Consider the following 17762-nt stretch of genomic DNA (forward strand, 5'->3'; position numbering starts at 1 on the left):
GTGATAGCAAATTGTTCTCTACTGCAGATTGTCTATATATTTTTCTTTACCCATGTTATATGGCCAACTTAAAGTAAATGTGTCTGGGAACAAATTTTGAAATAGACTGTTGGGAAAAGCTTTAAAGAGAATATGTCATCAGAAAAATAATCTATTGCTTAAATCAGGTTTTGTCTTAATTGCGTTTTTTTGTAACTGATTTGGCAGTTTTTTTTCCTGATATCAAAATCTTTATAAAAAGAAAAATTATAAATTGTAATTTTCACACTGAGGCTTTGTTAGATTCAAACTTCCTGTTATTTTATAAAAATGCACATGTACATTAGCAGCAACAGACTGACTCAGACCCTATCTTTTGTATTTGAGCATCTGATGAGCATGTGCAAAGGTCATAGCAAGAATAGGGGGTGAAGGTGAGCTGTGACATCACCTATTGTGAATGGTGGATCCTGTGTTATCTACTGTATATAGAGGTGTTATCAGTCATTTTACAGGAGGAGGAGAGCTGTGACATCATCTATTGTGTATGGTGGATCCTGTGTTATCTACTGTATATAGAGGTGTTATCAGTCATTGTACAGGAGGAGGGGAGCTGTGTTATCATCTATTGTGAATGGTGGATCCTGTGTTATCTACTGTATATAGAGGTGTTATCAGTCATTGTACAGGAGGAGGAGGTGAGCTGTGACATCACCTATTGTGATTGGGGGATCCTGTGTTATCTACTGTATATAGAGGTGTTATCAGTCATTTTACAGGTGGAGGAGGTGAGCTGTGACATCTCCTATTGTAAATGGTGGATGCTGTCTTACCTACTATATATAGAGGTGTAATCAGTCATTGTACAGGAGGAGGAGGTGAGCTGTGACATCACCTATTGTGATTGGGGGATCCTGTGTTATCTACTGTATATAGAGGTGTTATCAGTCATTGTACAGGAGGAGGAGCATCTGATGAGCGTGTGCAAAGGTCATAGCAAGAATAGGGGGTGGAGGTTGGTCTGTGACATCACCTATTGTGAATGGTGGAGCCTGTGTTATCTACTGTATTTAGAGGTGTTATCAGTCATTGTACAGGAGGAGTAGGAGGTGAGCTGTGACATCACCTATTGTGATTGGGGGATCCTATGTCATCTACTGTATATAGAGGGGTGTTATCAGTCATTGTACATGAGGAGGAGCAGGAGAGCTGTGATATCACCTATTGTGAATGGTGGATCCTGTGTTATCTACTGTATATAGAGGTGTTGTCAGTCAATGTACAGGAGGAGGAGGTGAGCTGTGATATCACCTTTTGTGAATGGTGGATCCTGTGTTATCTACTGTGTATAGAGGTGTTGTCAGTCATTATACAGGAGGAGGTGAGCTGTGATATCACCTATTGTGAATGGTGGATCCTGTGTTATCTACTGTATATAGAGGTGTTGTCAGTCATTGTACAGGAGGAGGTGAGCTCTGACATCAGCTATTGTGAATGGTGGATCCTGTGTTATCTACTGTATATAGAGGAGTTATCAGTCATTGTACAGGAGGAGGAGCATCTGATGAGCGTGTGCAAAGGTCATAGCAAGAATAGGGAGTGGAGGTTGGTCTGTGACATCACCTGTTGTGGATTCTGTTTGTGGGCTCCCTCTGGTGGTTACTGCTGGTACTGGGTGACTTTGGTGGGTTGCGGCCTTTGGTTTCCACCTGTCCATCAGAGGCTGGGTGTTTCCTATTTTACCTGGCCTTTCTGTCATTTCCTTGCCGGCTATCAATGTATTCAGATGTGCTCTGTTTTGTTCCTGCCTACCTGCTCCCAGATCTTTCAGGATAAGCTAAGTGCTGATTTTCAGTTGTTTGGTTTTTTGTCCAGCTTGCTTATTATGTCTCTATGCTAGCTGGTAGCTCTAGTGGACTGAGGTTCTCCCCATGTGCCATGAGTTGGCACATGGGTTCTTGTAATCTCAGGATGGTTTTTTGATTAGGGTTTTTTGCTGACCGCTCAGACCCCTTTTGTATCGTTCTGCTTTCTAGTTTACAGCGGGCCTCAATTTGCTAAACCTATATATATCATCTCTATGTGTGTGCCTTCCTCTCATTTCACCGTCAATACATGTGGGGGGCAACTATACCTTTTGGGGTTCGTTCCTCTGGAGGCAAGTGAGGTCTTTATTTTCTCTGCAGTACTAGTTAGCTCTTAGGCTGGTGCGTGGCGTCTAGAACCAACGTAGGCACGCTCCCTGGCTATCTCTAGTTGCATTTGTCAGGCGTAGGGCAGCGGTCAGCCCAGGTTCCATCACCCTAGAGCTCGTCCGTTATATATTTGTACCTTGCTTGTCCTGTGCTATCCCTAGCCATTGGGATTCATGACAATCACCTATTGTGAATGGTGGAGCCTGTGTTATCTACTGTATTTAGAGGTGTTATCAGTCATTGTACAGGAGGAGTAGGTGAGCTGTGACATCACCTATTGTGATTGAGGGATCCTATGTCATCTACTGTATATAAAGGGGTGTTATCAGTCATTGTACACGAGGAGGAGCATCTGATGAGCGTGTGCAAAGGTCATAGCAAGAATAGGGAGTAGAGGTTGGTCTGTGACATCCCCTATTGTGAATGGTGGATCCTGTGTTATCTACTGTATATAGAGGTGTTACCAGTCATTATATAGGAGGAGGAGGTGAGCTGTGATATCACCTATTGTGAATGGTGGATCCTGTGTTATCTACTATATATAGTATAGTATAGTCATTATACAGGAGGAGGTGAGATGTGATATCACCTATTGTGAATGGTGGATCTTGTGTTATCTACTGTATATAGAGGTGTTATCAGTCATTGTACAGGAGGAGGTGAGCTGTGATGTCACCTATTGTGAATGGTGGATCCTGTGTTATCTACTGTATATAGTAGATCCAGCAGAGAGCGCCTCACCGCGAATGAAGGTAAATACAGGTCATTGACCTACATTACCTTCATTCCTGGGGTTTTACAGGCACGAGCACAGCTGCATTATAGCAGAGCTCCTGCCTGTAAAATATTTTAACCCCTTGAGATGGATTTGCATCGTGGGACGTTACAGATCTACGGATGGTATGTATATTGTTGGTTTATTATTTTTCCTTTGTTACAGAATGATGGTCTTCAGGTGGATTACCAGTATAATAAAATATTACAACAACCTGTGTCTTTATTTCATTAAAATACTTTGCAATATTGTGTGTGTGTTTTTTTAACCATTTCATACAATTGGATTAATAATGGATAGGGGTCATAATTGATGCCTCTCCATTATTAATCTGGCTTAATGTCGCCTTACAATAGCAAGGTGACATTAACCCTTCATTATCCCATATCCCACTGCTACACGGGAGTGGGAAGAGAGTGGCCAAGTGCCAGAATAGGCGCATCTTCCAGATGTGCCTTTTCTGGGGTGGCTGGGGGCAGATGTTTGTAGCCAGGGGGGGCCAATAACCATGGACCCTCTCTAGGCTATTAATATCTGCCCTCAGTCACTGGCTTTACCACTCTGGCGGAGAAAATTGCGCGGGAGCCCACGACAATTTTTTCCGCGATTTAACCCTTAAATTTAATAGCTACAGCGCCGAAATTTTGCACATACACACTACTAACATTAGTAGTGTGGAATATGCAAAAAAAAGGGGGATATGAGATGGTTTACTGTATGTAAACCATGTCTCATATCATGTCGGGTTTAGGCAGGAGAAATGAAAAGCCGGCAATTGAATTACCGGCTTTTCACATATATCGCACTGAAGTAAATATAAATATATATATATATATATATATATATATATATATATGTGTCTCAATGACATATATATATATATATATATAAAAAACGAAACCCGACTTTGGAGCGAAGATCGCCGACGGCCGACCCGATCCCACAGTGAGATCGGGTCGGGTTTCACGAAACCCGACTTTCCCAAAAGTCGGCGACCTTTGAAATTGGCCGATCTGTTTCGCTCAACCCTAGTCACTACTTAGTTAAGACCATTGGTGGACGCCATTTATTTGGAGATTAACCAAATTTTCAAATATCCAGAATAAATGAATATGTATTTTTGTGGAATTAAATTCCTGCCTGATTGATCATTTATAGTTTGTCCTGAAATAATTAAACATAATTCAGATCACTTGGCACAATGGATAGACTTTTCAATAACTGGCCATAGGCTGAACGTTATGCAGTTATACCAATGTTTTAGTTATAAAGGGGCTCGCCCCCAACAAAGACATTTAGGCCTTCACATACAGGTGTCAATTTTAATGTAAAAATTGTAAAATTTTCTGAAAATATCCCAATGAGTCCATCTGAACCTTCCATGTATACATTTTTTTAGAAAAATGGTAAAGGGTAAGACAACTGAGTATGACACCCTCGCCCCCTATAATATACAAATTAATAGTCATAGCTACTTTGTGACATCTGTGTTGATGCCTGTCCTTCTGTCATCAGGGGGCGTCAAGTTTTTGTTGCGGACGATGCGAGGCGACTACTCCAGTTCCTTGTTCTCAGATCCTTATATTTTTGTCTGCACTGGGAAATCAGGAGTTAGTTTTTCGATGTTTGTTTCCTTCTATGTGGCCTGGGCTGGGTTGCAAGCTATTTAAGCTCCTGAAAGTCTGCAGTCCACTTCCAGTAATAATTTGACTTAATTAGACAACTTTGCAGCTTTGACTCCTTGTAGACATTTCTGATTATTGACCGTCACTCGTTTTGTGACTACTCTCCTGACTTGTGATTTTGTTCCTGTACAGATCTCCTGATTCTGACCTGGTTACTATTCTACTTGCCATCTCACACCACTGACCGGCTGCTAACTCCGCAATCCTTGAAATCTTGAAAACGCAGTAGTTTACGCTAAGCCTGTTTGTGGGAGCCCTCTTTGAAGCTGAAAACTGACCACGTATAGTATTACAAGCTTAAATTATCAACCATTTATTGAAAAGGGGATCATTTTTAGACTGCTGTTGGACTCTGGGGTCCCAACTAATCACCAAAATGGGGGCTTTGTTTTCCCCAATCTCCCTTTACTACAAGATCACGGGCAGGAGGATATTAATTACTTCGCTCTGCCACCCAGCTCTAAGTTGACAACACTTAAGATGTGAAGGTAGCGGAATACAAACCACACTTCATCTTTAGTGCCTTGAAATAGAATAGAAAATCATGGGCCATGCTCAACAATCCTGTCCGCGAAGCTCCTCATGGCTGCTGTCTTGTGGCACCAAAATCTAGTTTTCAGCGGGAGTTCAAGATGTAATAATGTGTGGAAAGGTGAAAATTGATTCTTGATGCTTTTCCTCAATTTGTGACCCAAGAACTGTATCAAAATACCATGATGAAGGCACCTAGAGCAAACGCTTCCTTCCTTTTCTAGTGGTGGGCGTCTATAAATATGCAACCCCCTGCTATTGGAACAAATATTAGCATTCGCTCTCATACATTTCATGGTGAAATAATGAAACTGCCAATGGAGAAAGAGACATCTCTGTTTTGTACATCATGGGAGTCCCCAAATGACAGATTCCATTAATGTGATTGACACGTCCTAATCGTCCTTGTTTGGGTGGGGAACCTCTTTAAGAAATGAGAATAGATACATTATCAATATTTAATATATGTAATAAAGGAGATCAGATACCTTATTTCCTACCTGGGTGAAGAAAGGCTCGTATATCTCCACACCTTTATCAGAGCCTTGTAGAAGGATCTCCTCTCCCCGTTTCCAGCTGTACCGGACTGGTGGATTGGAGTTAGCAATGCAACGCAAGAAAACAGTTCTCTCATAGTAAAATTGTTCCTTGGCTTCTCCTATACTTTGATGTACGGTCACAATGGGATCATCCAAATCTGAAAATGAAACGGAACAAGGAGAAGATTATGTAAGATCCTTTAGCTCTTAGATGTATGTTACCGAGACTTTCGTGTAGAGCAAGGGAACTTGGGAACAATTTCAGCAATTACATACAGAATTTCTACTATCCGGTTTCCCGCAGAGGGATAATTTGTAAAACTACAAGCTCTGATTCGATAGGTTAAGACATGTAAAGCATTGTTAAAGGGGTAAAACAGGTGACAATTGTTAGATTGGTGTGGGTCAGAGTTCTGGGACCTCGACTGATAGACAAAAGTCCCTTGTTTCTCCCTGCGAGGAGTGATTGATTATGTACAGTATGTGCCGTGGTGCTCCAGTCAGTCAATGGCGCTAATGAAGATAGTCCACTACTACTCTCATCAGCGCATGCGCAACCAGAGTTCTGGGACCACATCAGACTGACAAAAAGGGAATCTATGTCCATCATTTCTTCCAGCAAAAAGTGATTGATTATGCATGTGCCCTGCTGCTCGATATAGTCGATCGATAGCACTGATGAAGATTCGTCAGAACCAGTGTTCTGGGACCTTGACAAATTGACAAACAGGGAACCCATGTCCAACACTTCTGCAAGCCAAGTGATTGATTATGCATGTTCCTTGCTGCTTGATTTAGTCAATGACACTAATGAAGACAGCCCAGTATCGTGCTCATCATCGAATGCGCAACTTGTGATCTAAGACCTCTAGTGATCTACAAGAAGGGAACCCATGTCCCTTATTTCTCCCAGCCAGAAGCAATTAATGAAGCATGTGCCCTGCTGCTCCATTCAGAACTGCTGCAGAACTTCATAACACACCTCAGCTACTGTAGAACCTCATAATATGCACCTCAGCTGCTGCAGAACCTCATAATACACTTCAGCTACTGTAGAACCTCATAATATGCACCTCAGCTGCTGCAGAACCACATAACACACCTCAGCTGCTCCAGAACCTCATAATGCATGTCAGCTGCTGCAGAAACACAAAATACACTTCAGCTGCTGCAGAACCTCATAATACACCTCAGCTGCTGCAGAACCTCATAATACACCTCAGCTGCTACAGAACCACATAATACACCTCAGCTGCTCCAGAACCTCATAATACATCTTAACTGCTGTAGAACCACAAAATTCACCTCTGCTGCTGCAGAACCTCATAATACACCTCAGCTGCTGCAGAACCTCATAATGCACCTCCGCTACTGCAGAATCTCATGATACATCTCAGCTGCCGCAGAGCCTCATAATACACCTCAGCATACACCACAGCTGCTGCAGAACCTCACAATACACCTCAGCTGCTGCAGAACCTCTCAATACACATCAGCTACTGCAGAACCTCAGTAATACACGTCTCAGCTGGTGCAGAACCTCATGATAGACCTCAGCTGCTATGGAAACTCATGATGCACCTCACCTGCTGCAGAACCTCATGATAGACCTCAGCTGCTGCAGAACCTCATGATGCACCTCACCTGCTGCAGAACCTCATCATACATCTCAGCTGCTGCAAAACCTCATAACGCACCTCCGCTACTGCAGAATCTCATGATGCATCTCAGCTGCTGCAGAAACTCATGATAGACCTCAGCTGCTGTAGAACCTCATGATGCATATCAGCTACTGCAGAACCTCATCATATACCTCAGCTGCTACAGAACCTCATAATACACCTCAGTGCTGCAGAACCTCATTAGACACCTCAGCTGCTACAGAACCTCATCATACACCTCAGCTGCTGCAGAACTTCATAATACACATCAGCTATGCAGAACCTCATCATATACCTCAGCTGCTACAGAACCTCATAATACACCTCAGTGCTGCAGAACCTCATAATACACCTCAGCCACTGCAGAACCTCAAGATGCATCTCAGCTGCTGCAGAACCTCATGATACACCTTAGCTGCTGCAGAACCTCATAATACACCTCAGCTGCTGAACAACCTCATTAGACACCTCAACTGCTGTAGAATCACATAATACACCTCAGCTACAGCAGAACCTCATATTACACCTCAACTACTGCAGAGCCTCATGGTACACCTCAGCTACTTCAGTCTCATAATACACACCTCAGCTACTTCAGTCTCATAATACACACCTCAGCTGCTTCGGAACATCACAATACACCTCAGCTGCTTCAGAACCTCATAATATACCCCACCTGCTGCAGAATCTCATAATACACCTCAGCTGCTGCAGAACCTCATGATACACCTCAGCTACTGCAGAACCTCATGATACACTTCAGCTGCTGCAGAACCTCATAATACACCTCAGCTGCTTTAGAACCTCAGTAATACACCTCAGCTTCTGCAGAACCTCATCCTACACCTCAGCTGCTGCAGTACCTCATAGTCACCTCAGCTGCTGCAGAACTTCATCATACACTTCAGCTACTGCAGTCCCATAATACCCTTCAGCTGCTGCAGAACCTCAGTAATACACAACTCAGCTACTGCAGAACCTCATAATAGTCCTCAGCTGCTGTAGATTCTCAGTAATACACACCTCAGCTGCTGCAGAACCTCTTCATACACTTCAGCTGCTGCAGAACCTCATAATACACCTCAGCTGTTGCAGAACCTCATCATACACCTCAGCTGCTGCAGAACTTCATAATACACTTCAGCTACTGCAGAACCTAATATACCTCAATTACTGCAGAACCTCATAATACACCTCAGCTGCTGTAGAATCTCATAATACACCTCAGCTGCTGCAGAACTTCATAATACACCTCAGCTGCTGCAGAACATCCTAATACACCTCAGCTGCTGCAGAACATTATAATACACACCTCAGCTGCTGCAGATCATAATACACCTCAGCCACTGCAGAACCTCACAATGCACCTCAGCTATTGCAGAACCTCATAATACACACCTCAGCTCCTGCAGAACATCATAATACACACCTCAGCTGCTGCGGAACATCACAATACACTTCAGCTGCTTCAGAACCTCATAATACACCCCACCTGCTGCAGAATCTCAAAATACACCTCAGCTGCTGCAGAACCTCATGATACACCTCAGCTGCTGCAGAACCTCATGATGCACTTCAGCTGCTGCAGAACTTCATTATACACCTCAGTTGCTGTTGAACCTCATCACACACAGCTAAATTACAACAAACCTATTCGTACAGGATGAATTGGATTTTAAAAAAATGAATAAAACCTTGCTTTTTTTTCTACAAAAAGAGGTTCTGCAGCAGCTCAGGTTTGTATTTTAAGGAATAAGACCTATACTTTACATTATAAAAAGCAGCTTTGTTGTTTGATATTATATATCTCTCCTTATTGCTCAGTGTTGGGCACTATCCCGTGTGCTGGGTGTCACGGGTGTATGACGTCCGATACAGAATGGTTTCACTCCACTTCCGTGCTGTTGGCGCACTGAGGATGCCACACAGTACATTATCCTAACAATATCTGAAAAGAGCAAAACTAGACACAAGGCGCTGGGCTGCTGTAATTTCTAGAAAGGTTAGGAATATTTGCTAAGCCCGGCTCACTGTCAGAGATAGAGCATACAGCTGCAGCCTCCCCTGGATCTCACGTGCTGCCATCGCATCTGGTCCAAAAAGAGCAAATAAAGTATGGACAGATTTCATTACACGTTCTCCTAGCAATATTGGAACCGGCACCAGTTCAATCTCCAAGAAGCTCCAGCACTGAGAAAATCCACCCAAGAAGCATCGTAAACTGCAATTATTATACCCAATGGTTATCAGATTAATGGGGTTTGAAGTAGTAAACTTTGACCCACTTATTCCCTAATTCATGCATTCATTCTCTAGTACACAAATGAATTTAATCACTTAACCCCTTAGTGACGGAGCCACATTTTTTAAATCTGACCAGTGTCACTTTATGTGGTAGTAACTCTGCAACACTTCAACAAATCCCAGTGATTTTGAGACTGTTTTCTCGTGACACATTATACTTTATGATTATGGTAAATTTAGGTCAATATGTTTTGTGTTTATTTATAAAAAATATAAAAAATTTGAGAAAAATGTTAAAAAATTAGCAATTTTCTAAATTTGATTGATTATCCCTTTAATCCAGATGGTCATACCACAGAAAACCATTAATAAATAACATTTCCCAAATGTCGGCTTTACATCAGCACCATCTGTAAAATGTTATTTTATTTTGTTATCATTTTAGGAGGTTTAAATTGTAGCAGCAATTTTTCATTTTCTCAAGGAAATTTACAAAATTTATTTTTTTTAGGGACTTATCCATGTTTGAAGTGACTTTAGGGGTCTCATATATTGGGAAATCCCCAAAAGTGATACCATTTTCAAAACAGCGCCCCCTGATATATTGAAAACTGCAGTCAGGTAGTTTATTAACCCTTCAGGTGTTTTACAGGAATTAATGCAAAGTGGCATGACAGAAATGAAAATTTGTATTTTTACCACCTAAATGTCTCTAACTTCTGAACAGGTTACAACAGCCGTCAGACTCTATGGCCGCTATTTGGCCATGAATTGCCATGGCAAACATCAGGACAACAAAATAATGATCTGAGGGCACCAATTGGGATAAAGAGGAAGCCCCCACACTCTGTTAACCATTTATATGATGTAGTCACTATTGACAGCAGCATCTGAGGGGTTAAACAGATGTGGACGGTGCAAACACTGATCGTGGCTGATGCAGCAAGTTGTCAGCTATAGTGTACAGCCGACAGCTGCTGGATTGTCACCTGTATGGGGAGGCTATTCTCTAATATCTCACGTCAGTTAAAAGACGTATTGGCTGTCATTAAGGGGTTAAAGTCACAATCTCCATTATATTACGGTATCTTTATCCTTACAGAGGAGAGCTCACTATGCTTTGTGGTTATATGGACAACTGGGAAATCTTGGAGCTGGTGGGTGCTACATCCAACTGCTGGAGCGCAGCAACTTACAGAAAATAAAGTAAAACAAAATCCAGCATATCCATCCAGATAAGTATAACAGATTTTTTTATTAATGCTTCATTAAAAAAACACAAGCAAATCCATGGAGAAGGACTACAATTCTGATTCTGATGAGTTTCTGACGAATCTGCCCTTAATCAGAGTAACTCTTTACTATGACTAATGGCAGTTTCACCAGAAACGTTTCTGAATCAGAATTTAAATTCTTCTCCATGTATTTGCTTGTGTTTTTTAATTAAATTTTAACAAAGAGAAAACCTTTTATACTTACCTGGAAGGATATGCTAGATTACCTCTTATTTTCCTATCTTTATCCTTGCAGAACAGCCTGAACTAGCTTCTTTCCTTTCCTTCCTTGCCTTCCTTTACTTCCCTTCACTTCCTTTCTTTCCCTTCCCTTCCCTTCCTTTCCTTTCTTTCCATCCTTCTTTCCCTGCCTTTCCTTCCATTCCATTCTTCCTTATTTCCTTCCTTCCCTTCTTTCTTCCCTTCCTTTCCTTTTACTTCCTTTCCTTCATTTCCTTCCTTCTTTCCTACCTTCCTTCTTTACTTCCTTCTCTTCCTTTCCTTCCCTTCACTTCCTTTCTTTCCTTCCCTTTCTTTCCGTCCATTCATATTCTTCCTTCCATTCATATTCTTCCTTTCTTTCCTTTCTTTCTTTCCTTTCTTCCCTTCTATTCATTTCCTTCCCTTGCTTTCCTTCATTCTTTCCTTCCTTCCATTCCTTCTTTCCTTCCTTATCTTCCTTCCCTTCCTTCCTTTCATTCCCTTCACTTCCTTTCCTTCCATTCCTATTCTTCCTTTCCTTTCTTTCCATTCCTTTCTTTCCTTCCTTTCCTTTCATTCATTTCCTTCCATTCCTTTCCTTCTATTTCTTTCCTTACATTGCTTTCCTTAGTTCTTTCCTTCCTTCCATTCTATTCCTTTCCTTCCATCTTTCATTCCTTCTTTCCTTCCTTATCTTCCTTTCATTCCCTTCTTTTCCTTCCTTCCCTTCCTTTTCTTCCTTTCATTTCTTTCCTTCACTTCCTTTCCTTCCATTGCTATTCTTTCTTTCATGCAAACAGGGAGAGGAGAAGGGAAAAAATTAGCTCACCAATCTCAGCAGGAATCCAACTATATAACATATACAAAGGTGTAAGTCCTAGTAGAGTGTAAAGGAAATACATGAACGGAGGTGCCTTGATCAGAGGCGTTGTCCACAATGAGGAAAAAAGGGAGGAGGAAGAGTAATCTCCAGCGTGAGGACTTGGATTAAAAGTCCAGTTTATTAAAAAAATAAATTTAAAAGTCAAAATTAATAGTGATACAATAGATGGACAGGGTACCTGGTACAACCAATGCTTTTCGACCTGTTAAGGTCTTAATCATGGTATGCTGTGTGGTTAGACCAGTGAGTCATATATAACAAACAGGATGTTCTTTATTTCCTTCCCTTCTTTTCCATTCCTTTCCTTTGCTTCCTCTCCTTTCCGCTCTTTCCTTCCTTCCCATAACATGTCACTTGCTCAAGAAATTTAGTTAAATACCTTATAAAAATCCTTTTAGGGAACCTGTAAGTTCCAAATGCCCTCCAATCTATCAGAATTCAGTGATTTGTGATTAAACTTGTTCCTTAACCAGCCCTGTATAGCATGATCCAGTTTAAAAAAGCATTTATAACCTCTGGCTGTCCTATGCTAATCAGGGCTTTTACTAGTCAATGGGGTGGAGTTCAGACTAGTCAGTCCTCTTTCCATGTTATGCGCAGATGCACTGTGCATGACCGGAAGGCATATTCTGAACCTCTGGACATGCGCAGTGCGTGCCACTGAAGTCGGGAATCGTACACCTGGCCTCAGAGCCACATAACGTCGCTCCTGTAAATTATGTTATGCCCACAGGGGCATGATAATATGGAAAGAGGGCTAATTAGTCTGGGGAACTAATGCCCCATCAACTAGTCAAAGCCCTCATTAGCACAGGAAAAGAGAAGGTTATAAATGCTTTTTTTGAAACACAATTCGCCTAAAGTGAAGAAACAAGACCCTAAGAAACACCCACCATGAAAACTTTATTCTTCTTTTGACCCTCCATTTGGTACATTAGAGTAGTTGTTTGAATTGTTTAGAATTGTTGTTTCTTCAGACAACTACCTCTACCTTTTTCAAGTTTCTATCTTTAAATCACTAGATTGTACCTTTATATAGCTATAGACCAGATCACAACTTGGACTAATCCTCGCCTATGTTTGGGTATTCTCCCCCCCCCCCCTGCGATGGGCGAGAATTTAAATGTATATAGTTTGTTACTCATGTTTTTCCCCTCTTCTCCCAGGTACCGTGATGAGATAATCTTCTCTTCAAGACATGATGAGTGCGAATGGTAAGGTGAGCCCCGGGTCCATCACAGTTGCCTCCTTTAATGTTAAGGGCCTCAATACACCCGCAAAAAGAAACCAAATTCTTAATCTCTTAAAAAAACAAAAAACCCAAGTAGCCTTCCTCCAGGAAACACACTTTAAAAGCAGTAGGACACCCAACACCTCCTTCTCCCCATATCCAACGTGGTTTAACAGCTGCAACTCTTCTGCGTCCAAGGGTGTCAGCATAGTACTAAAAAAAGGTTTACCGTTCTCGCCCAAGGATACATTGAGTGATCATGAAGGGAGATACATCTTTGTTAAGGGACATATAGCTAACACCCTGGTCACATTTGCCAACCTCTATGCACCTAATAAATACCAGGTTCAGTGGATATCGAAAACATTGGAGGTATTAAAACTATTCACCGAGGGGTTACTAATTATAGGGGGAGATTTTAACATTACCTTAAATCCAGAGATCGATTCATCAAGCGGACTGTCCTTTGTTTCTAAAAAACTAAGGCATAGCCTCCTGAACAAACTATCCACTCTACATCTCATTGACCCATGGCGTATCCTTCATCCTACCACTCAAGACTTCACCTTTTTCTCCCCCCCTCACTCATCCTACCATCGTATTGACCTCCTTTTGACACAATCGAGATCCTTAAATTTAATTAGGTCAGCTAGTATTGGCTTAATTACAATTTCAGATCACGCACCGATCTTCATAGACATTGTCATTGACACCTTACCCCGTCCAGCATCATCTTGGAGACTTAATGAATCCCTATTAGATAACCCACAAAACTTAGAGAAAATAAAATACGCACTTTCACGATACTTCTTAGAAAATATCACAGATGGGTCAATAACACCCAACATATGGGAGGCTCACAAAGCGGTACTCCGAGGAGAGTTCATTTCAATTGGAGCCCACGAAAAAAAACAAAGAGATAAAGAGATGATGTCTCTTCTCCACCAAATCGCAACCACTGAACGCCTACATAAAAAAACTAACACGCAAGATCTTCAACGGGAGCTAGTCGACCTTCGCGTCAGATTAAAAGACTTGCTTAATGTCAAATCGGCTAAGATTTTTATGCATTGTAAACATCGATTCTATATGCACGGGAACAAAAATAGCAAACTGACCTCCCACCTTCTCAAAAAACAGAAGGAGAGCAGATTTATAAAGCATGTATACAATGATCTGAATGCGAAGGTCGACAGATCCGAGGATATTGCCGAGGCGTTTAGACGCTATTATCAATCCCTCTACAATTTGGAGTCCCCCGATTCCATGAAAGACTGTATAGCTGCGACAGGAAAGATCCATGATTTCTTGGCGCCTCTCTCCCTCCCAAAGGTTCAATTCAAAGACCATGCAGCCCTTCTGTCCCAAGTTACCAGTCAAGAAATTAGCGACACCTTACAAAATATGGCGACCAATAAAACTCCGGGCCCTGATGGCTTCCCACTGTCATATTATAAAAAATTTTCGGACCCTCTCCTACCACATTTGACTTCCCTGTTTAACTCTTTTCTAGCAGGAATACCCCCAACCAGACAGACTTTAGAAGCACACATATCTGTAATCCCCAAAGAAGGGAGAGATGTCGGTCAGTGCAGCAACTACCGCCCAATATCTCTATTGAATTCTGATCTAAAACTCTGGGCTAAAATCCTTGCATCCAGGATCAATAACGTCCTTGAATCCCTGATACACCCTGACCAAGTGGGTTTTGTCAGAGGTCGTGAAGGGAAGGACAACACATTAAAAATCCTTTTAGCCATCTCACATGCCAGACGCTCCGGAATCCCGTTGGCTCTATTATCAACTGACGCCGAGAAGGCCTTTGACAGAGTCAGCTGGCATTATATGGTATGCACTCTAAAGAAGTTTGACTTCCCACAACCTCTTATTGATGCCATCATGACTCTGTATTCAACTCCAACCGCTAGAGTTAGAGTCAACGGGATACTTTCGGATCCTTTTGGGATAGGAAACGGGACCAGGCAGGGTTGCCCTCTCTCCCCAACACTCTTTGTGTTAGTTATGGAGACGCTTATACAAAAAATAAGACAGGAAGAATCAATAAGGGGTCTAACCGTGGATCACACAGAATTTAAAACAGCGGCTTTCGCCGACGACCTTATGATCTTGATCTCAAACCCTAAATCCGCATTTCCCTCTATTTCAAAACTTCTCGATGAGTTTGGAATTGTCTCAAACTTCAAAGTAAATATGCACAAGTCAGAAGTAATGAACGTCTCACTACCAGACGATGTCGCCCTACATCTCAAAAAGTCTACCCCCTTCAATTGGCTTACAGATAAATTGAAATATCTAGGTGTCTTTCTCACTGCAAACCCCTACACTCTTTACGAACACAATTTTGAGCCCCTCTTGGACAACCTCCAAACACTCCTTGAAACCTATGACTTACCATACATTTCATGGATTGGGAGGATAAACATAATCAAATCGTACATCCTTCCAAGGATATTCTATCCAATGAACATGATTCCTATACCTCTCCCTAAGACTTTCTTCACAGCAATCAACAAAATAGTCAAAACATATGTTTGGAAGGGTAAAAGACCTAGACTCTCATTCAAAATCCTCACACTCCCGAAAAAGAAAGGGGGTCTTGGACTTCCACACTTTGAGAATTACTATCGGGCAATACACTTGGCCAGATGGATATCTCTGACCAAACCCAGACTTTCCCAAAAAACACCTAACCTTGAACTCTTACTACTGGGAAGAGGGGCTGAGAAATACCTATGGACCTCAGCCGCTCCCCCGAAAAATTCCCTTGAAGTAATAACTAACAAAACAATGTCCATTAGGAGGGAATTGATCCCAAATAACTGGCCGTACTGTCTCTTTTTGGATAGCATGCCTCTGGGGGTCGTACCCTGGCTCATCGATCCAAAATATGTAGACGCATTTGATCTCTGGGACTCATTACCGAATCTCCCAGTTTCTCATTTGCTTTCTAATCAAATCAACTGTATAAATAGTTGGCCATGTGATGCCAGGAAGCGTCCCCGAGACTTCATGCAAGTACACCACATTCAACACATCATGTCCAAACTAAAGTCAAACATCCAACACAACCCAGATTGGCTTTGGCTCGAGCTTATACTAAAACTTAATCCCACACCCCCTAAATTAATATCCAAACTATACCAAAATTTAATTACCCCAAACACTAACTTTAAACTTATCCTCCTGGGAGACTGAGTTAAACATTTCTCTCTCCAATAAGGAATCAAATCAAGTTTTAAGACACTCACATGGGTTCTCAAGGTGTGTCCTGTTACAGGAGAATGCTTTTAAAGTCCTTTCCAGATGGTATAGAACCCCCGAATCACTCTACCACCTGGGCCTCACAGACTCTCCACTTTGTTGGAGATGCATGAAGTCAAAGGGCTCGTTATCACATATATTCTGGTCATGCCCAGCTATCACAAAATTCTGGAAAGATGTTTTCGATCGACTCCGCCAATTGGGATTAATAACTCACAACCTAACACCCCAAGAAATTCTACTGTCACTTTCCACGACGTCATACAAACCGAAAAAACATGACCTTCTCCCTCTCCTAATAGCCGCAGCCAAACACTTGATCTCGTTGCACTGGAGACAAAAGAACCCCCCTCATATCGATGAATGGACCAAAAAAGTCCAGGACATCTGTAGGATGGAGGAATTGTCCAGCTGGGACTCTCATTCACACGATAAATTCTTTCGGACATGGTTGCCATGGCAATTGTTAAATACCCCTTCTTCGCTACCTTCCACTAGCTTTTCTTCTTAGTTAGACTATTTTGTTCCCCTATGAACTCATCGATTTTTTTTGACAATGCACTGTGGTGGACCCGGGCACTATCCACTCACCTGATTACTCTAGTACTACTTGAATATTCTCTATGAAATTCCGCTACAGATGGTTTTAACCATCTGATTAATTTCTGCTGGTTCTAGGTAGTAGTGTACACAACCTCTCTAGACGAAGAACCTGTATTCAGAATTATCTACATTAACCACTATCTCCCCTCCGGTACTTTCCCCCCCCCCCCCCACTCTCTCCTTCCCCCCCCCTTTTTTTCCCTTTTGCAGTTTTTGTGACCCTCGATTCACATGTTAACGTGTTTTACTGTTTCCTTTTGAGCTTTTTGAGTTGCACAATCCGAACCTCGTGACCTAAAATTGCCACTAACAATTTATGCTAATAACCATAGTTATGGTCACCTTGATGATCAATATGCATCTGTATGGTATGTTTTATCCCATTTAGAAGTTTGTAACATGATGTATCGGATTCATTTGTATCATTTTGTTATTCATGTAATCTGAAAATTTGAAAATAAAAAATTAAAAAAATAAAAATAAAAATAAATGCTTTTTTTAAACATTTATTTAACTGAATTATGATATACAGGGCTGGTTACGGAGGGAGTTTAATCACAAATGGCTGAATGCTGCTGGATTGGAGGGCATGGGGGACCTGACAGGTTTCCTTTAAGCTCCCCTAATTCAGCCACTTTTTTCCATTTTGTGCTGCGTCACTCCATTGCAGAGATATTTA

The 17762-nt window shown here is 41.7% G+C and overlaps 1 protein-coding gene across 3 annotated transcripts in view; it reads right to left on the reverse strand.

Moving 5' to 3' along the window:
• Positions 1-17762, reverse strand: part of MDGA2 (MAM domain containing glycosylphosphatidylinositol anchor 2) — a 939656-nt gene that overhangs the window by 457555 nt on the left and 464339 nt on the right. For 2 of the 3 annotated variants that reach the window (XM_077267305.1, XM_077267303.1), the window contains exon 4: positions 5654-5862. Coding sequence is in view for 2 of the 3 variants with exons in the window: in XM_077267303.1 (XP_077123418.1) it covers positions 5654-5862 (209 nt within the window). In the remaining variant the exon portion in view is untranslated. The remainder of the gene's footprint in view (positions 1-5653; positions 5863-17762) is intronic. The other variant, XM_077267304.1, reaches the window with a different exon arrangement.

This window comes from Ranitomeya variabilis, chromosome 1 (genome assembly GCF_051348905.1).
Source record: "Ranitomeya variabilis isolate aRanVar5 chromosome 1, aRanVar5.hap1, whole genome shotgun sequence".
Classification (NCBI taxonomy): domain Eukaryota; kingdom Metazoa; phylum Chordata; class Amphibia; order Anura; family Dendrobatidae; genus Ranitomeya; species Ranitomeya variabilis.